This window comes from Toxoplasma gondii, chromosome X (assembly GCF_000006565.2).
Source record: "Toxoplasma gondii ME49 chromosome X, whole genome shotgun sequence".
NCBI lineage: Eukaryota > Apicomplexa > Conoidasida > Eucoccidiorida > Sarcocystidae > Toxoplasma > Toxoplasma gondii.
Genome location: NC_031478.1, coordinates 464,945 through 485,416, shown reverse-complemented (window position 1 = coordinate 485,416; position 20,472 = coordinate 464,945). Strand labels below are relative to the sequence as shown.

Below are 20,472 nucleotides of genomic sequence, written 5' to 3'. Positions count from 1 at the left end.
CAGTATATATATATATATATACTACTATGTACGTGAAAACATATGCACATACGTGTGTTTATATATATGCATATATACATACGACATCGAGTTCGGCGAATATGGTGTGCTGCATAGGGAATAAACAGTATAGAATGCCGTCGTGCGTCGCGTCGGCTACTCTTTGCGTGCGAGAAACTGCATGCGGATATATATATATATATATACGATGCATAACTAGGGAAAAAGAGTCAGTTCGACAGAGAAGAAGAGAGAACCTGTGATAAGTTGCTACATTTTGAAGAGAAAAAGCCTCTTCCAGGAACGCGTATGTTTCGGCATAAGCGGGGAGTCCGCGTCTTCTTGTTTTACCGCTCAGGTCGCTGGGGAGACAGCTCTACAGATTTCTTTATGGTTTCGCCAGTCGTGGATTTGACACTCGCGAGTGCAGTACCACGTCACTTTGCATTTTGCGCATCTCTGGTCTGCCTGAAAAAAAAGAGCAACGAAAAAAACGCAAGCAGCTCTGTTAAACTTTTACGCAGACAAAGCAACACGAACAGAGAAAACCCAACCGACAGATGTGTATATATATATACATATATATACATATATATATATATATATTTAATGTCTAAATGAACACATATTTATTCAAGAATGTACGCACACGGACGGAACGAAACTAGTGATCGAAATGCACTTATACTCACGTTTACAACCAGACAAATATTATACATATATATACCTCTACACCTCTTTACCGACACACTGCTTCTCCATATGTATCCACCTCTCTCGCTGTCTCTCTCTCTCTCTCTCTCTCTCTATATATATATATATATATATATATATATGTATGTGTATAGATGGACAGATCGGTCGATGGCGACTAGCTTTGCGTGTGTACGTATGCCTCTGTATCTGGAGAGAGAGAAAGCGGGAGACGCACTCATCTACAAGAAAGTTTGTACTTCCCCGCCCGTTGCGGTACCGCTTTTTGACCATGTCCACAACAAAAGCGCTTACATGTCGGCCACAAGTTCTGCAGCGTTTGCTGGCTGCGGATTCGAACGGGAGCGCAACCATGAAGTTGGAGAGGCGGGAGAGGTCCTCTTCCTTCGCTTCACTGTACACGGTTTTCTGTCTTTCTGCGACTTCTTTCCACTTTCCTGCGTAGGCATCCAGAAGCTTTTCCCTCACCTCTGCGCTCTGCCACCGCCCCAACACACGCACACATAATGAGGCTACATGCAACTTCACCTAGGCAGCTTTGATGCATGCTGATCCTTCAACAATGCATAGCAAGTCGTGAACGCTCTGTTGCTGTCACGGAAACCTGACCAAACTCACAGTTAAGCGTCAACGACTCTCAGGTCCTTGCATTTTCATGTGCGTGTGCGTATCTTTATATGCATAGATATTCACATAAATCTACAGTCACACATTAGCACGAATACGTAGACACTTTTCCATTATGTAGAGAGACTCCTTTTATCTACATAGATACTGATACGACGATATGCCTGCAGATCACTGTATACCCATATCTGCATGCTTGCGTATACATCTGTCTATGTATACATAGATGAATATCTATCTATCTATATATATATATGTGTTTCTAGATATCATTGTGAGAAGAAATGTCACATTTAAACTCACCAGTTCCACCAAGATGGGAGGAATTCTGTGTTTCTCTTCAGGGTGTTGGCCTGTGATTGCCAGTTGCTGAAGGACGAAGACATTCGCAGATCGCTTAATCCGGGGAATGCTAGAAATCCAGTCCTTTTAAAAATATACTGTAATACCTCTATGTTTGGCGCCTACATAATATATATATATATATATATATATATATAAATGCTGTTTCATGCGATTTCAATTTCAGCCATATAGAATTTTGTATGCATGTTCTTACCTGTGTATTTTATATATAATCGCATCCGGTTGTACATGTGCATGTATTTTCAGGTATTCACATGCATGCACACGTATATCTGTGATAGATACATCTGAGGCGGCATGCTTCTGTGCATAATGCATAGTTGATTACATGCACTTAGGTCTTAGGTCACTATGTTTGGACCCACGGCAGCGACAATGTGGTACTTTCTAAGAGGCCTCTTCATACATCCATCCAGACACCTTGCTGAAACATTTTTTCGGATCAGATCAACTTAAGAGAAAGATTTCACGCCAAAGAAATTAGGACTGCTCTGTATTTCTGAAGCGATTAGGTAGGTTTTGGGCAAGTCACCTTTTTTTCTTGGTCCTTGGTTGTCTAGAAAACCAAAGCGTTTGAGGTCTTTGTTCACGCGACAGCTTTTCAGGCTTCGTTGAAGAACACCATTTTTCTCGCTCCCTAGTTGGAAATAGGGAAAACTGTCAATTTCCTAGAGGCGCGCGTGAAACAGAAACGCCTGCACTTTTCTCACTTTTAGTTTTCCCTCACTTCAAGCGCGCGATGCAAATCCATCAGTGGAGGAATCTGGTCATGGACCGTTTCGTTCAGATGTCTGCGCAGCTGAAACAAGAAGCACAGTCGGTTCGTCTCCAGGTATAAATATATGCATACATGCACGTATCTCCAAATGCATGTGAAGATACATATGTATAAAGATATAGACCTCTCCATGAACCTATGTATATGAATGTATGTATACACATACACATTTACGCCTGGACGTGAATCGACTCTGTTCTCGGGTGTCAAAGGAAAAACATTTTCGAAGCATCAAACAGGTTTCAGTGTCTTCTCTTGAGGAGCGCTCCGTACGCATGTTTTTACCAGCTACCGATGCATGCAGATACCCGGCACTCGATCGACAGAGAGAGACAGAAAATTCAAGGACATGTGCGAAAACGTGACAGCGTCGCGGTCTGTTTTTTGAGAGGTGAAGGGCGAGACAGTTGAATCCTTCAATTGTCTCAGCAACTCCAAATTCACGTCGGCAACCGGAGACCAAAAATCGAGTATTCTCGCTATAAATACTCGAGTGTGTATAGGGAGGTAAATGGACCAGAGCTAAGCGACTATGGGTCTTTAAATATTTATGCACTGAAAGATTGACATACAAATCTGCCCATATCTCATAAAGTACAAGGATGAACGTATCTGCATGCGTGTGCGAAAGAGAGCCAATTGCATGCAGCACTGACGTTTGTCGACGTCGACTTCCTCAGGTCCGTACCCGCAACAGTGTGTCGCGTCTGTAGGTAGTCATTTCATATCTGATGAGCAAAGAAGCAGCGGAAAAACGCAAAAGGCCGTTTTTTGAGGAGTTCTCGACTCCTACGTTTTCACGAGTGTTTCAGGACCCCACAAGAAAGGGGATTTGTTTCTCCATTGGTGCCCGACCAAAAAAAGAGACAATAAGTGTACCAGTGCCCCGCATGGGCGTGCTCAGAAAGACTTAGGTTACATGTTTCTCGAGCCTTTCCACCCTCGGCAACAGCCGCAAAAGAAACTGTATTCCTGCAAGACCGACAACTTTCAAACTACGAGAATGGAAACGTAGCTGCCTGCTTCCCGCCGGATCCATGCCCGGGACAGAGGGCTGTTCCGTCATGCGCTCAACGGACGCGCATTGCTGTGGAATTCTGCATGCCAAACGCATGCCAAAAACCTCTCGCTTGCCTGTTTCGACACTCCTGATCCATCACGAGGTTGTAGATCGACAGCCACACCTGGCAGAGATGAGAACAGAACAGGCAGCATTCTCCCGCTTGAAACGAAACGCCGAATGGGTCTATGGATGTTCTGAATCGCGTAGTCTTCTCCAAACGAGTGCCGTCAGCACCTTAACGGTGTGTGTGTTGTCATGGAATATGCAGGAGCGAACAAGAAACAGAGGACGTAAACTCGACCTTTCCTTCACAGCAAACAGCAACAGTGGCCCTGATACACATGCACCTACCACATTCATATGCATATATAAATATATATATATATATATTTAAATATATGCATGTATCTATAAAGGTTTGCATGTATATATTTATGTCTACTGATTTTTATTTGTATATTTGTGTATCACTGTGCTGTTCAGCAGTCGAATGCATCGAAGATTTTCCCTTCTTACTTGGGCTTCCACTTTTGACATGCTCGCTTCGTCACTCCTTTGAAGCGTCCATCTGCGCGGAGTTTGAGCGAAGAGTCGCATCCGAAAATGTGTCTTTGAAAAACAATTTTTATTGAGTAAAGTCTCCAGGATCACCTTCCAGTACTCCTTTAGTACGATTTCACCTTAGTTTCTTATTATTTACACTTGCGTCCAACGTCTAAAACCACCCACACGTGTCCATATACTTGCGCCTCTTTCCACAATTATATATATATATATATATATATATATATATATAAAGGTATTCGTATGTACATGGACATGCACACGCATTTGTGTGTACGAAAGTATCAACTGTGTCTCTTTCTCTTCGACTCATGTCACGCAGCCCAACAGGCAGCGTTGTCTGAAAGTGACCTCACCGGGACTTGGGTGTAGAAGTGGATTCGAGACTTACTGCTGGTCCTCGAAGAACTCTCTCTCTCCGTTTGGACGCGTCCTGTACCACGGCTTTCGTTCCATTAGAGACACGAGAGATAGGAGGATGTCTGCGAGCAACGAGAAGGCGAGAGAGAAAAAGAACCATAACCTTGTTGTCCAAAAGAACCACGGAAAAACGCAGGCTGCTTGCAGAGTTGGAGGGTCCTGCGCCTTCTCGTGGAAGCACCTTGCGAGCAGAGGCACCCTGCGCCCTGTCCACGCAGAACGCGGGATCCGCTTGAAAGAGCACAGGCCTCTTGCGCATGGAAAAGCCTCTCTTTGTTTCGTCGAAAAGAAGGCGAGGATCACGGGGTACACAGTGCGAAGTAGAGAGTTGACTTTCAAAGAGAAAGTGAGACACGCGAGCAGAGCTTTCCAGTTTCCTCTTGCTGCGGTATCTTCTTTCTTCCCAGTTTCCGCGTGACCGGGTGCGCTTTACGCACACAGCGCAGCAACCGTTTTAGAGGCTCCAGCTTCTACGCAGGCGCAAACAGTCTGCCTCAATGCGGCGAGAAACGACGGCAAGAACAGATTCTTGTCTCTTTGCGCCTCCCTCCTTACCATGTTGGTCTAAAAGGCGGGTCGTGACTGTGACCGGGAGGCCGTCGCGGTGATCCGTCAGGAATCGAAGAATGGACAGGCAAGTCATGCAGATTTTGAACTGATGGTCCTTTGCCTGGCGGTCGAGCTCTTCTTCATCAGACGGCAGCGCCTGGGCGCCTTTGTCGACACTCGGCAACGGACTGGAAAGTTGCGTGATGTCTCTGTGAAGAGAAGACGAGTGTAGAGAGACAAGCACAACAACAGATCCTTTTAACAGGCGCCTTCCTTTCGCCTCTTTATGGAGAGACTGGGGAAAATCTTCTCTGTGACAGGATGACTCCGCGTTTTCTGTACATACCCCGAGCAGGATCCCAACGAGTGCCTAAACGTGTGCACACTCAGAGGCGTGTACTTCCACAGTTGTAGGAATTCGTGAAAGTCTGCGTTTCCGCAGTGCATTGCAAGTTATCCTGAGATTTCTTCGAAAACTGGTTAATCCCTCGAGATCTGATTTGTTCAGCTGTTGGCATATGTAGCAACGCGGGATGCTTCTATAAACTGAAAGAGTCGCGGTATATCCCAATATACCACAACGTCTTCGAGTATACAGTCTTTGTCTCTTTATACAGATCTACATATCTTTTTGTATGAACGGGGTTCTCTTGCCTGCTCAACAGGTACACAACTTGTCGGTTGATATAATCGACAAGGTCGACGAGGTGAGCATCGGCCGCCTGTGCAGCAGTCTTGTGATAGAGCAGAACTTCCAACAAGTTGACTAGGAGAGCTTCATGGTAGATCTGAGAAGAGACAGAACAGCGCCCTACTTTTTCGCCGTCTGCCCGGTTTTCTGCGACCTCAGAAAAGAAGGATTATCAACCTCATGTTGACGAAGCAAGTGACCTGCACACGTTTTCAACGCTCTGCAACTTGGCTCGCACATTACAAGGATTCAAGCGAAGGTGAAGCTGCAAGAGAGGTTGTTCTAGGATTATTAAAGGCACCACCGTCAAGGAACAGTGACGCTTCGCTCTCCGGTCTGTGTGGTAGTGCAGGCGCCGCAAATGATGCTTTCACGAAAGCAGGATACCGGAATGTAACTCAGGATTGACGGCAGTGTTGCCAGGTGCCCTTTCAGCAAGGGAAAGAGTTTTTCTTTCCATAGCTCGATGTGAATGAGTTCTTCGATAAGGACCGAGACCTGCAGGCATATTAAGTGGCAGAGACAAAACGCAGACAATGCTGAAGTTCCCTAGACACCACATCAAATATGCACATGCAAGTTTTGGATTCTCTCTTGCGGGGGCCTGTGTACTGAAAATAATTACAGGTATCACTCTCCCCATAATAGTACATGTCCGAGGAAGGCAGTGGCTATAGCAAGTGGAAATACAACTACACCAAACATCCAGGCGGTGTGGCTTTTGGATATACTTCAGAACCATCTTGCTAGCTTCCACGTCTCGGTTTTGATATGTTACGGTTTGTGTGCTCCTTTTGCCTTTCGTTGTCTGTGAGTACCACGGGGAATGAAAACAGAATATTCGTCGCTTTCATTATTCAGTTAGTTTATGTAATGAAGGCTAATTCCGTAAGGCTTCAGTTAATCTGAGACAGAACACATTATTTATAAAAAAGATCAAGTACGTTGCCTATCCACCGATCTCAACTGATGTGTGACTTGTTCCGACGACGACCGGCGCCGAATACGAGAGCGACCATTCGCTTGTGGTCGGTTGTTTCTCACGAGTGAAGCAAGCGTTGAGGAAGGTTCACATTTAGCTCTGATACATTCGATACCGGTGAAAACCTAAGAAGAAGTTACCAAACGCTTTTCCTTCTCTTCTCTCATGCTTTGCGGCATTTTTGGTTGCTCGCACCCGGTGGTGTACCTTCTTAAATAACGCTGTTGTATGAATATATATATATATATATATATATATATATATGAGTACAAGTGGTTTCATGTATTTGAATGGAAGTGTTTATCGCTGTTAACTTACTTTGTCCTTTGTAACTATCGTATCCATGATAAACTCGTCGGTTGCAGCACTAGCTTGTTGATGGGCGTGCAGATTCAGCTGCTGCACAACTTGGTGGTGAGTGTACCATCTGAGAGAATTACAGACGGATTGCGTAAACGTCCAGGAATCGAGAATTAACTTCTTAACCTCAATAATAGACGCACGCAGAAGACAAGTGTTCATCCCTTCAATTTCTGGACTTCTGCGTGTTCAAATCCTCATTTTTGCAGGACTTTTGCATTGCCCATGCTTCCCACTTGTCGGCAGGACGTGTCGCAGGCAAAACAATGCCAAGAGCCCAGCTAGCGAGAAAACAGCAAGACAGTCCACTTCACTTCGGCAAAGCTAACATCCACAGAGATATGTCTTCAACTGTGTAGCGACAAAAAATGATGGTGTAATGGCAGCGAGAGGTGTTTCAGTCCAGAAAAGACATGATGGAGGTGATGCGGGAAACGGGCTGGGCCGTTGTAGCAGAAGCAAGTCCACAGGAACTTGTAATCCTCCAATGGAAGAAGCCTATAGGATCGTGGAACCACACTTGGTTGCTCTTTAGTAGCGACATAAATAGAGGCAAAGGTACCAACCATGTCTCCGCCTTCTCGACAGCTAAATTTTTCGGCATTCTGTAACGTGATATTCTTTTGTGTGATGTTGCCGCTTTGAAAACTGCAGATTTTCTCAGCATGGAGAGTTTCTCGAGGCGGCGAGTACAGCCGCTGCTGTACCACCCTGAGGAATTTGTAGAAAAAGTGTTTTTTCAGTGATTTCTCTGTAACTGCACCCTGAGTTAGACACGCGCTGGAGGCAGTCGTCTAGCTTTGACCGCGCCTCGACAGACAGTCTCCGCCGCGGTCGAAGACGAACACCACTTTTGGATGTTCTAACCTCCGGGTAACAAAACTGTACCTGGCCTGCTTCGTTGAAGATCTCGGAAATCAAAATTGCTTGTGTGTGTATCTGATGTGCAACGTTTGAACAAGGAACGCCGGGTGAACGCTACGCGTGAACTCTGGCGATTAAATACAGATATTCTTTTATGTCGAAGCGTACTCTGACATTGCCGCTTAGCCGGGAAGCAGACGACAACAACGCACTTTGAACATGCAAAAGTGATGCGCTTTAGCATAAACGTGCTGCACAATCAAAGCGCGTGTCGAGTTCGAACTTGGGGTTTTTGCAGCGAATTCTATCGGATGTCTTCTTTCTTACTCTGAGGAGCCGATGTCTTCTAGATGGACCGCTTTGAGGCGCTCAACCAACTCCTCCGCTATGTACGGAGTGATCTGTAGAGTCATCTGGTCAACATCCTGATTCCCCCAGAGGTTCCGAAGAACTTGGTCCTTTCTCAAGGACGATTCCATCCCGTTCATGAACTAATGAACCGAAACCGAGGTACAAGGAACGGGGACTACCGGGAATGCAAAAGAAGGAGGCAACGTCCGTTTGAAAAAGGAAGTTCCAAGGCCGCTAAAGGGAATCCGTAAACAAAGTGTATATCGATAATTTCGACAGTGTTGAGGATGATGATTGAAACGTGCATGCACCAAAAGCAACGCGAGGTGCGTTCGTTCCGCGAGGTCTCACAAGAATGGAGTGTCCCCGACTTTTTTCTCTACATACGGGAAGAAGATTTTATTTCCCTCTAATATGAAATACAATTTGAAACTGGTATGATGGCAGAGCGACTTAAGTCGGCTAACCTCTATGGACCGTCCTTTGAGCAGGATCTCGCCACAAGGTGTTATTCCTCCACTTGGCAAACGGGTCTTTTTTGGGACTTCTTCGAGGGTCTTTCAGTTTGTGCCCAAAGAAGCCAAAATCACTACGGCAGTGAGAAGACTGAATTAATGGCCTTAGGGAGAACCATTTTTCGCCTCGCGCCTGTCCCTGCAAATTTCCTCGTTGTCTTTTTTTGTTCCGTTGAAAGAGGAGTTAAACTCCAAAAGCGTAGAAAGAGTATCTTAGGAATCAGAGAGCCGTTTCAAATAGGTGACAGAAAAGGGAGAAGGGGGGACCTTCGCCGCCGAGTCAACCTTTCTGGGGAAACATCGGAATGCCCAAAGGTCACTGTCCTGCCAGGCTGTAAAGTGTTTCGAATTTGGAAGGAGATTTGCAGGAGAGCCAACGCGGCTGTGACGAAACGACTGCCATACTTCCTCTCTCTTTGTTTATGCATTTCCTTCTGTCAAACCTAAAGCTATTGCTGCTGCAGTGTTTCCTACAGGGACCCGCGCGGAATCGTGTCCACTCTTGTCCCTGTTCTACGGTTGTCACTCTCGGCAAGGCTCCTGTTGATCTCGGACGACGACTCTCTAGCTCGGGGCATTACTACGTGTAGTTGCGTTTAATCTTTAAATAAACAGCCGCAGCTTGAGTAACGAGGATTCGCTCTTAGACCAGCTCGACATTGCAGACTGCGTTCAGAGTCTCAGGACGACCGTCAAGTGCTCTTTGGAGCTGTTGATGTGATCATCACCGATTGAAGTTGCAACGCAACTCTTAAAAAGTAGAATGGAACGGGTCCTGCACGCCGACGATCGCCCGAGATTGGTTTTAACCATTCTATGACCACTCCATCTTGCAAATTCAAAATGCCGAAAGCATACACGTTATACATACAAATAAACGATTTCGATTACCACGCGAAATGGTGCTGCTGTGCCTTTACTCTGCTATACTGTACTCCCCAGGAACAACGTACATGACGGCAGTCCAACGAAGGGTGTCTCAAAAGTCTCAAGCACCAGCAGCGTTGTCAAGACTACAGTCAGCATGGTTAATTAAAAGACTTGTTCATCCGCCGCTGTGTCTTCTTTGTTCACGTCGTAGAAACTTGAGATCCAACACTTTTCGCCGCCCTAAACAGTCTCGCGGGATGGCGGTGTACAGCAGAACGTAAACAACTTCGTTGTCTGCATCTCGTAACTGGACTCATACTCAGAATCCTACGCATTATGATGTCTCTGTTTGTGGCTGTACGTAAAGGTAGGTGAAAGGCGTAGAGACCATTCTCCTGAGAAGAATGGAGATCGTGTGACTGGAGGGACTAGCATTCCATGCCAAGCGATCCCTGTGTCTGGCGAACGGGGTAAAAGAAATGCGTTATGGACGACTGTGTCGCCCGGTTAGAAGACGAATTTGCGAAGCCTCACCATGAGCGTTACATTTCTTGAACAACTTTCGTGACAAGTGGGACAGCTAAAAAGAAAGCGACAAGAATCACTATTAAAAAGCACACCAAGGGACAACGGGAGTGAGTTTGCCTCCCTTACACATGCAGACATTCGCACATAAAAAACCGACACGTAATCGCATGTGCTGTGCGGCTGAGCTTCCTGAAGCGAGAAGTCGAGAGCACAGCGAAGGCGCCGCAGGCGAGCGCCAGGGTGTACACGAGCCCACTGGCTCTTTAAAATAACGCTTTTCGACAGTTGACATGCATCTTCTATTCAAAAAGGTGTATGCATCTACACAGGGATCTACACCAATCAGTTGCTTCACTTTTCGCGATGTGGTGAAAAGTTCGCCCTCGTTTTGACATGCACGGCGAGAACAAGAAACGAGGACGGCGCTGACCATCACATGCAGCTCACTGGGTGCGCACGTGCAACAGCTGTGTCTGAGAATCGGAATCGAGGGCGCTTTCTCCTGGGGTATGAAGACGAATCAAAAAATTACACGAAGGGAGAGAAATGTACTCTCTGGTTTTTCCCACAGTCTCACGCGCGTCCACGAAAAACACGGAAACGCCACCCCACTCGTGGGAATGCAGAGAATACCCGGGGTCGACGTCGTTGCCCCGCATCCCGATGGAGTGTCTGGGACGCGCCGCAAAGAACGCACACGGCGTCTCTACTCAAAAAAATGGCACGCTCGATCCCCAGAACGCCCGCCCCGATGCGAGCGGGATGCAATCCATGAACTGATAGATATATGTCACGCACATATACACACATTTATTCATGCCAGGCTACATCCCTTTGCGTGCATGCACCGTCTTTTCAGCGGGTTCCGCTGCTGGTAAAAACTTCACCGAGCGCTTGTCCCCTGCTGCACACGATGCACGTCACCGGCCGACAAGCGACACCAACATTTGTTGAGAGGAAAAGAGATACATGTGACGCTTGTCCACACAAATGCAAAGCGCACGCATTCCCCTCGGGGGGAACGCCTCTGTCGAGACAGTCGAACCTCAGAACCGCATCCGGCACAGAGTGCGAGACACGCAGCCGCCAATACTTTCAGAAAACAGAGCACGCGCAGACTCTTGGCCGTCTCCTCTTTGGAAAACGGTAAATGCCAAGAAGAGAGAAAAAAGATGCGAGAACACCCGCTTCACCGCAGCTCCTCCGCCTCGGTCGTCAGGAAACGCAGGTTCTGCAAAAACACGGAACAAACAGAACGAACCGACTGAGAACGGAAACGAAAAAGACTGTCTCACAAACATCTGAGACTTCCTCATCTCCAACAGTCTTGTGAACATAAATATAGACGCATGTATGTCTACATCCATACAACGACGCTCAACAAACCTCGACGGGAGATGGTTTTTTGCATAGCGATTCCCTTGGTGCACCATCGACTGCGTTTTCTAGTGCGAGAACTGTCAGTCCTCGACCTACCTCTTTGAGGTACATGACGCAGACCGTGCTCAGAATCTGGAGCGTCGGGCGCAGATCCAAGTCGCCGTCCTCCCGACTTCTTTTTCTACAGACTCGGGTGCCTCCCGTGACCAAGTCTTCACCGCCGGAGCTCGGTCTGAAGCACAAATCATTCAAAACCTTGTGCCTATCAACTGGAAAAGACAACCGCGAGTTCTTGCCACGCGCACGCATTCTCTAAAAAGCGAAACGCGCCTGAAGCACCTTGCACTCCGCCCGTGGTTTCCACTCCTCTCTGCACTTTCTCCAAGACTTGCGAGACCTAAGACTAGAATTTGAGCCTCTAGCGCTCAGAACTCGTAGGTTCGTTCAACCGTTCATGATTCGAGTGGATTCCATGGCAGGCCATTTTTCAGTACATAATACAAAACGACCATTCTTTTTCTTGACTTACGTGATGCCAAGCACGAGATTAGCTCGCGTCGCGCGGTCGAGGAGGTCATGGGCCTCCCGCGCGCACGCTTCTGCGAAGGGATCTGTGATAATGTCTTGGCTGCTGAGGTCCGTTGCACCGGCGACGCGCCTCAGAGCACACCCCACAACCGCCCGGAGGCCGCAGCCTTCGCCTGTCTCCTCGCGGGAGAAACTTTCGCTCGATGCACGAGAACTGGCACCTCCAGCGCCTGTTGCCTCGCCGGCTGGACCTTCGGACGCCCGAAGCGTGGCAAGCGGCTCACCGTGAGGACACCGGCCCTCAGATCCAGCTTCCTCGCCCCGGCAACGCACCTCCGACGCCGCACCGGCTCCTGAGGCTCCAAGCCCAAAACATCGGCTGCTCGTCGTGCTTCGACTGTCCGCGTCGCTGTCTCGCGTCGTGGCGACGAGGAAACTTCTTAAGCTGTCATGAGCGGATCCCGCCGAAGTCGTGACCGCGTGAGTGAGAGTGTCTCTTCCGTCTTCTTTGGGTTCCGCGGGCGCACGAGTGGCCACAGAGTCGCTCGCCTGCGCACCGCTCCGCTCGGAGTCAATCAGGCCGGTCTTTCGCCGCTCGCACCCCGCGCCGTCCTCCTCGTCGAAAAGAAACTCCGCGGCTTCCGATGTGGTTTTCGCACATGCAGAGAAGAGATCTGGCGACGACACACTCGCCTCGACCGTCAGCATAATCTCCCCTTTCTCCTGTCTCTCCAAGTCCACCTCATCTTTCTTCGCCTCCGGGAGGGGTGAGAGCGCCAGGTTGTTCCCCCGATTGCTCTGCTCTCTACAGCCCCCCAGAGACTTCTCCAGCAACGTGAGAAGCGGCGAACTCGGAGCGCCCGCTCCTCTCTCGCCTGTCTCTTCCTGCTCCACCTGACAGAGGGCAGCTTGCGCACCCGTCCCTTGCTCGGTTCCTAAAGCCGCGTATTCGACAGCCTCCTCCACATGCGCCTTCGCGTCTTCTTCGCCAAGCGCCGCTCCCATGTCGGGCCCCACCAGCACGCGCTTCGAGGACCCGCTGCCGCCGCTCTCTCCACCCGCAGTCGCCTGCGCCCCTCCACTGCCCTTGCGTTTCCGCGAACGCTTTCTGCTCTTCCTCGCGAATCCCGCGGCAGGCTCCAAGGCGGGTGTCTCCGGGAGCTGAGGCTCTGCCGCCCCGCCCGACGCAAGAGCCGCGACGACCGCCGCCGCAGCCTCGTCGCCGCCGAACGCCGCAAGGAGCAGCTCCTCGGTCGCCGAGGTCCCGACGCCGGCCAGCGCCGGGTCCACACGACTGCCATCGCTAGCTGGGCGCGACCGCGCCTGCTGCTGCGTAATGATCGACAAGAGGTTTGCAGCTGCGGCGGTCGCGTCCGCTGCTGACAACTCGGAGTCGCCCAAATCGAAGAGCGCCGAAGACGCCGACAAGCCGCCGCTGCTGTCTCCACTCCCGGCCTTGAGCGGATTCGTCAGGGCATCGCCAAGGAGCAGGCCCTCGCCCTTGGGCCACTGCAGAGGCCCGGCCGTGGGGTCGCAGAGATTCACAGACGCCGAGGAAAGCAGTCGCGCCAGCTCCGCGCTCTCCTTTGTCTCCTCGCGGCCACTTGGAGGCGCCGCGCTGCCCGCGGTCGCGGGACCCGGCGAGGGCGAGCGGCGCGAACTCGCACTGGTGGAGAAACAGGAAGAGACTCCGGGGTTCGGGAAGGAAGGGCAAGCGGAGAGCAGCGACGGATCAAAGATAAGCGAAGGGGAGAGGGACCCCAGACTCCGCACAGGGGAGTCCCGACGACTCGCGAGACTCAGAAAATTTTGCGAGGCCGCTGAGGCAGGCGCGGCCTGCGGCCCCGGCGCACTCGCCCCGCGTGAGCACACGAGGGACAGGGCCCGACGCGAAACATTCTGCCGACTCACGGGCGCCGCCTGTCTCTCGGCTTCGTACTTGTTGGCAATCTGCAGTGTACGCTCCAGAAGGCCAGTGATTTCTGCAATCTGAACCAGCTCTTCAAGCGTCGCCATCTTAAGCTTCGCAATGCATAACACCCGGCGCTTCAGCGTCGCGTCCGCCTGCGTCCGCTCGCTGATCTCCTTCTTCAGTGTCGTTCGGCCGGTCTCGCCCAAGTGAATCTTCCACATCTCCACGATTTGCCGGGCATCTGTAGCAGCCGTGCACAGAAGGCGCAGACACTACTATCGAAATACCTGGACCTCTCCTCTCACACGGAACGCGCTTTCTACCCCGTTCAAAGGCATCTCCACGTAGATACACTTGCTCGTGGACACAATCTCTACATATGTGTGGTTCGACTTTCATAAAATCTGCGTATCGACCGGCCTGTGCAGGCACCTCTTCGTTAGAAGACGCTCGCGCTCATCAAGACTTACAAGGTCTCACGAAGGGCTTCTCGCCGAGGAGAAGCATGCGCGCGTCTCCTTCCTTCTTTCTCGGAAGAGTCTCCAACAGTTCTCGCAGAGAGGCAACTAAGGCGGGGTCTTCCTCGAGCTCATCTTCGCCGCCTCCAGCGCCCGAGTTTCTTTCTCTCATTCTTGCATTCCGCGGCCCTCCTCCGGCGGAGTCTTCCCTCCCCGCGGGTCTGCTGTCCACTGCGGCTTTCTCTGTGAAGGGCGCCGCCGCAGCGTCGTCAGTTTCTTGACGCCAGATCGCCTCCTCCAGGGCACCTAGAAACGAGTTCCCCACCGCGCCGTTCTCCTCCTCCTTCACGAGGACACCGCGCTGTCTCTGCTGCTCGTGCTGCAGCTCCAAGAGCCGCTGGAGCTCTTTCTGGGCTGAAGCTGCAGCCTCAGCCGCCGCGGGACTGAGGGAGTCCTTAACGCCCCGCAGCAGTGCGAGCGAAGTCAGTGCGTGGCCAGCGACAGGGTCAGAGACCAGAGATGAGGCGTCTCTTGCAGTGAGTGCGGCAACGGCCTCTCGAGAAAGGAAAGCTTCCTCGGATCCAGCTGCGAGAAACGAGGAAAGCAGCGGGTCCCGACTCGAGGCGACCCCCGGTGGCAGCGCCAGGTCCAGTGAAGTCGCGCCTGAGGAACGCGGGAGACAGGCCGCGAGGAGCGAGGAGACAGAGGGGGCGCACGCAGAGGCGACCCCGGCGGCCGCGCCGCCTTCCTCGTCTTGCTCCGTTGAAAACCGCGTGGTGGGTGTGACGGCGCCATCGACGGGCACAGGTGGCTGGGCCTCAGAACTCGCGAACGTCTCTTCTTGTGAATTAGCGTCCGACACCGCGCAACATACGAGCACAGACGCTGCGTCTCCTGATGCCTCACCCTTGTTCTCCGTCAAGAGAACGTCCTCAGACGCGAGCTCCTCGCTCTTGACGGGTGCGCTGGGCGCGGCAACTGCGGCCGCCGAGCCGACGCGACAGTCTGCCTCCACGGGTGGCTCGACGCCCTGCGGCTCTCCAGGATCTACTACGGGTGCTGGAAGCGGCGAGGGTAACGCGAGCGGCGCAGCCGACGCCGAACAGAGAGGCGGGAGAAGGGGAGAAGCGAGAAGACTCGCGCCGTCGCCACACTCAGCTCCGAGGGCTGGCGCCGCGATCGACTCCGGAGAAGCCATCTGCGTATCGGCGGTGCACGCGGGAGAAAGTTGAACAGACAAGACCTTTGCGTCTAGAGTGGAACTGGAAGCGTCTGAGGAGGGATCATCAGCCGGGGCAGCGCCCTCAGCGACGCTAATCTGCGACGCCTCTCCCTTGAGAGACCAGGTGGTGGAGGGGAACTCAAAAGGCTTGGCAAGAGCCTCGCCGTCGGGAAACTGGCGCTCGCCGTATATGGGCGGCACGTGTAGGGACAGCAAATTTAACTTATCCATTCTCCCGAGAGAACGGGAGAGGAACTCGAGAAGAAATCGACGCCTCGGAGACCGCGGGAGGTCGCGGGACACACACAGTGGGGAGGCTGCTCAACTGCACACCGCTTCCACGAGGGTCGCGACCCAGGTTTTTCAATTGCGTTGTCTGTCTCCCTCGCGTTTCATATCTGAGGGGTCGAGAAAACAGCCTGCCTTGTCCAACCTCTTCGTTCTGGAGGTCGCTACCGATGTTAAAAAAGTCGAAGACACGTACGACGGCGATCTAGAAACTTGGGAAGTGAGAGGAGCAAGGTCCTCGTACGACCGGATTCAGACGGAAGCACTCTGGACTACCATCCGCGACCTGTCACGTCGACGCGGTGACAAAAAGAATCAGATAATCTCAGATATACCTCGCCCCCTGAGTGGGGCATGCCAAGGAAAAACCTGAAGGATCGCGCTGCGACCGCGCAGCGGAACCCCAAGAAAACCGAAAGTTTCGACGAAGAAGCAAAGAGGACCCGCATGCACGAAATCCGAATCCACTGCGGAAAGCCTAATTAGTGGGTCACGTGTGAAAAGGGGGAGAGAGAATCTGGGCGACGACAGGCACGAGGAGAGACCGCGTGGAACCGGAACTCGCGTGTGAAGACACACGAGCAGTCCTGCAAAGACAGGCACGCGCCTAGAGCGTGGGGCAAGAAACAACTCAAGAAGAATCCCCAAGACGCACGTGAAGTAGACAGCACACACGAGGCGCCGTTTTGGAAACCCAATCACCGTTTGCTCGGGATCGGGAAAGGACACGGACGGGTGAGGACCGAGACAGAGAGGACCCGCGGATCACCATAGTTTCACACAGGCGCGATCGTGTCGCTGTCTCGGTGCATTGGAGACGAATCAAGGGAAAAATAATGGGAGAAAAAGTTTGGCCGCGTGGTGCTGATTCCGCGGCTTGGAACTACCACTAAGGTTCAGTGGAAAAGCTGGAGCGAACATTCGAAGACGGCAGTGCCCTCCTAGCTTTGTCTCCGAGAGTCGCGGGAGAGCTCGCTGTCTCGCAAGCCAAAAGTGCGCCAACAGAAAGAGAAAAATCCCTGTGGTTTCCTCGGAAATTTGCAACAAAAGTGCCGCGAAAGAAGACCGGACGGGAACTTTTCCCGCAAAACGTCACCCACCTCCTCTCGCTGCGAGCTGAAAATCCCCGTGCCCGTGTACTCAAAAGAAACACGGTACACAAGACACCCAATCGAATGGATTCTCCCAGTCTTCTTTCCTTCCCGATGGTATGGAGACTTTACCTAGCAAAAACGAATTTGCGAGAACAGTCGTACCCAAAAAGAAACACACGCGGGGAGAGACACAAAAAGACCGGAGTCCCCCCTAGGTGCCCGACGGCGAGTCCGGCAGCAGGTGGGTAGCCTGCATAGCTGTTTTAAGGGCACAGATTCACTGGAGTGCAGGAAAATCCGCTGCACCCTCCGTGTCTTTCCGCCCTCGCCAAGCCTGGAAGCGTCGATCCGACGAGAAGGTGTGATGCAAGACCCTCCTCTGCAGAATTTCGACAAAACGTCGAGAAAAACTGGAAAAAACACGCGGGAAGGGCGTCCAGGCTATCCCTCCGCCCTCCAGGTGTCTTCTGGCGTGGCCGCGCGACACACAGCAAAAGCACGATCCTCTTCGCACCGAGGGTAAAGACAATCTTCCTCCTAGAAGAATACTCTCAGAAAGGAAGAGAAGAAACGATGCCTTTCTGCGCATCGAAGAGAAAAAGGCTCGCAGACGGAGACAGCGAAGCAAGAACACCCTCTCACACTCCCGCAGGTGCGCGCGCACGGGACCTATCCCGACAACGACCCTCTTCTCCCTCTTCGGCCAGCTACCGGAAAGCCGAGAAAAAAAGAGACTGAACACCGGTGAACGGCACCGGTTGCTTCAAAAGAGAAGCGGCTCCGTTGAAATTCAACAATTCCTCACCGCGAACCAAAGAAGACAAAACCACAATCCAGGCACGAAGCGTGCGTTCACGCACTCTGACAGAAAGCTCCGTTCACCCTCGCCCCTTGTGTTTCTTCTTTTTTTTACGAGAGACTGGAAGGTTCGCCTCGATAGAGACCCCTCGTCCACGCACGCAACGAGATAAAAAGATATGTGAAATCGGCGCTCACTCGGCTAGCTTTGTTAGTGTAGAAAGCCACCACCCTCTTCTCTGCGGTCCTGGTGAGACGGCGTGTCCAGAGCAAGGCCAAAGACTTGCCGTTTCTTTCCTAGCGTCACAAGAACGTACGTTCTGCTTTAAAGCTTGCAGACTCACAGAGCGCCCGACAGCCTGTATGCCGTCTCTCGCAAAAAGGGCAAAGAAAGACACGAATCTGTCGCAAATACCGGCACCTGCCTCACGAAAAAAACCGAGACACTAGCGCGAAGGCTGGGGTAGAAGCCATAGGATGAAGGTGAGGAGACGACGGTCCTGTGCCGCAACTCTCGGAATGCGAATTCAGCGCGCTCGGGCTCTCGCATGTCGTGGAGGCGAGACCGGAAAGATATCCCAGAAAAGAAATCAGAAGCAGGTAAAGAAAAGAAGAACGGTTCAGACTCTCGCAAGGGCAGAGAGACCAAGACGCGCCGAACCCACGTCCCTGTGCCGTACACAGAAATCACACCGGTGGCGCGCACCACAAACTGAGACGCGGCGCCCAACAGGAAACGTGTTGCCGGGGAAGACGGGGTATGTAGCGATGAACCTCGGTCTCGTCGCCAGCCGAGAAGATTTTTGTGTCTCTGGCTCAAAAAACGCCGAAAAACCTCCAACGCGTGACCAAGAACTCTAGAAACAGCCCACAGCTTGAGACGCAGATGTCTCCTCGAAGAGAAAGATAGTTCTTCGAGGGGAGAGAAACACTTCAACGGAGACCGGCGTCTTCTGAGTCACGCGCACCGGTCTTTGCCAGCGTCCTCCCGCTCGCCAGCTCTGTAGCGCGCCGGGATAAAACGCAAGAGATTCCTCTGCAGGAACCCGAAGGAAGTCCAGAGTCCAACTCGCGTCCACTGGCTGTCTGGCTATCGCCGCGGCTGTGTCTCCTCGGCACAGCCACACAGCTACGAGGCCGGTGCATTCGTGTACGACAGAGTAGCAAACAGGCAACTGGAAAGTTTGTCTCGCCCGCAAAGAACGCTTCTAAAAAATCTAAACTTCTCTAGGGCAGCACCACACACGCGGCTATCCCCGCAAGAGCGAAGACAGACCGGCTAACACGCGCCAACAAGCTGCATCGCCCGCAGTACCATCCGGAGACACGCAGAAAGTGGGCAGCAGGAAAACACAGGTCTGACGGAATTCTCCGCGACGCGAGTGCCACTCTAAAAAGGAACTGGATGCGTCACAGCAGTTAGAGATACGAGGCAAAACAGAGCGGGTGTCTCTCCAGGAGACGGTTCTAGGGGGAGACGCGAAAGGTTCAAATCACAGGAGACGTTCCACGTATTTTTCTGGCAGATAGGGGAGGAGCACGAAATAACCATTCGAATGTAGAAAGTGATGCTCGCTCTAGTCAAGTCTGGCAAAGCTGCTGGATGGAGCAAAGCTCTAGAAGAAAACTGTAGTATTGAGGCGCTCTTGTCCGGACGGCCGGTTCTAGCATCCACCAACACTGTACATGCCTACTAGCTTCCTTAACAAAACCGCGACAGAAGGACGTTGAGGCCGCAGAGAGACGCGACGCTCAAAGGGTGGCAATGGTGAGACGCGCCCCGTCTTGTGGCATTCGTGACTAGCCACTGGCGGCACTGCGTTTGTCACATAGGTTTCAGAGCCTTACCTGCAGCTGGGCAGGACCCAGGCAATTATTGCGCCGAAGAGGGAAAGGCATTCAGTGAAGTTTGTCGTCGAGCACATTCCGAATCACAGATGAAAGCGCTGCGCAGCTGTACAGGCGTCTCCCCCATTGTTAAACGGGGACTCCCGTGCCGTCTTCTCGCGTCTCATTTCGAGCTTCCCAAACGGCCAGTTTCTTAAACCAATATAGTTGTCAGTGGTCAGGCTGGTTTGGAGGAAGAATTCTTTCTGGTAAGTAGTACCACGGCTGTCTGCTCACCCGACGCCGTTCTTGGGCTGGGCATGTAGACGCCTTTCGTACATACTCGGGACTGCTGTCGTGCATCATAGGTTTGCGGGTGAAAAGGCTTCTGTGTTTTAGAAGAAGGAAGGTTGTACGTTGGAGAGAGTGCGCGTGGGTTCAGCGAATTACCTAGGGAACTCTCGTATATGAGATCAGAGGAGCTGGAATTGACTCCTAACAGTTTGGAAACGAAGACATGTTCGAAGGGAACCACTGCTTAACCTGACAAGCTGTGCCCTGTGAAAAGCTGTTGAGGAGCGACACTGAGCGAAAGTGTACACTTTCCACACAGCCTTGCCGCAGTTCGCACTGCCTCATGTTTCATGTTCTTGCGAGCAGGTGCCTGCAGCAAGTGCTGCAGCGTCCCTGTCTCGTGGGGTGCAGGGGAGCGAACCTTGTTAG

At 51.6% G+C, this 20,472-nt stretch overlaps 2 protein-coding genes across 2 annotated transcripts; both read right to left on the bottom strand.

Moving 5' to 3' along the window:
• Positions 1 to 354: 354 nt before the first annotated feature.
• TGME49_228220 (MYND finger domain-containing protein) lies at positions 355 to 8,457 on the bottom strand (the record flags this gene model as incomplete). Its single annotated transcript, XM_018780200.1, has 12 exons — positions 355 to 468; positions 1,009 to 1,191; positions 1,645 to 1,710; positions 2,435 to 2,506; positions 3,174 to 3,213; positions 3,620 to 3,669; positions 4,065 to 4,116; positions 4,504 to 4,594; positions 5,088 to 5,290; positions 5,745 to 5,869; positions 7,073 to 7,181; positions 8,306 to 8,457. The coding sequence occupies 12 exons, from the start codon at positions 8,455 to 8,457 to the stop codon at positions 355 to 357; spliced, it is 1,257 nt and encodes a 418-aa protein (XP_018636095.1).
• A 1,106-nt stretch (positions 8,458 to 9,563) lies between these two features.
• On the bottom strand, positions 9,564 to 19,576 carry TGME49_228230 (hypothetical protein). The gene is made up of 4 exons (XM_002366404.2): positions 14,533 to 19,576; positions 12,152 to 14,303; positions 11,719 to 11,854; positions 9,564 to 11,473 (listed from the first exon to the last, which is right to left on the bottom strand). Exons 1-4 carry the CDS (start codon positions 15,971 to 15,973, stop codon positions 11,432 to 11,434), a joined length of 3,771 nt encoding a protein of 1,256 aa, XP_002366445.1. The 5' UTR covers positions 15,974 to 19,576; the 3' UTR covers positions 9,564 to 11,431.
• Between the last annotated feature and the right edge of the window lie 896 nt (positions 19,577 to 20,472).

Coding starts and splice junctions, on each gene's coding strand:
- TGME49_228230 (XM_002366404.2), bottom strand. CDS start 15,973: ATGGATAAGTTAAATTTGCTGTCCCTACACGTGCCGCCCATATACGGC. Junction 11,855..12,151: donor AATCTCGTGCTTGGCATCAC/GTAAGTCAAGAA, acceptor TTTGTGCTTCAG/ACCGAGCTCCGGCGGTGAAG. Junction 11,474..11,718: donor GCGTCATGTACCTCAAAGAG/GTAGGTCGAGGA, acceptor GTGTTTTTGCAG/AACCTGCGTTTCCTGACGAC.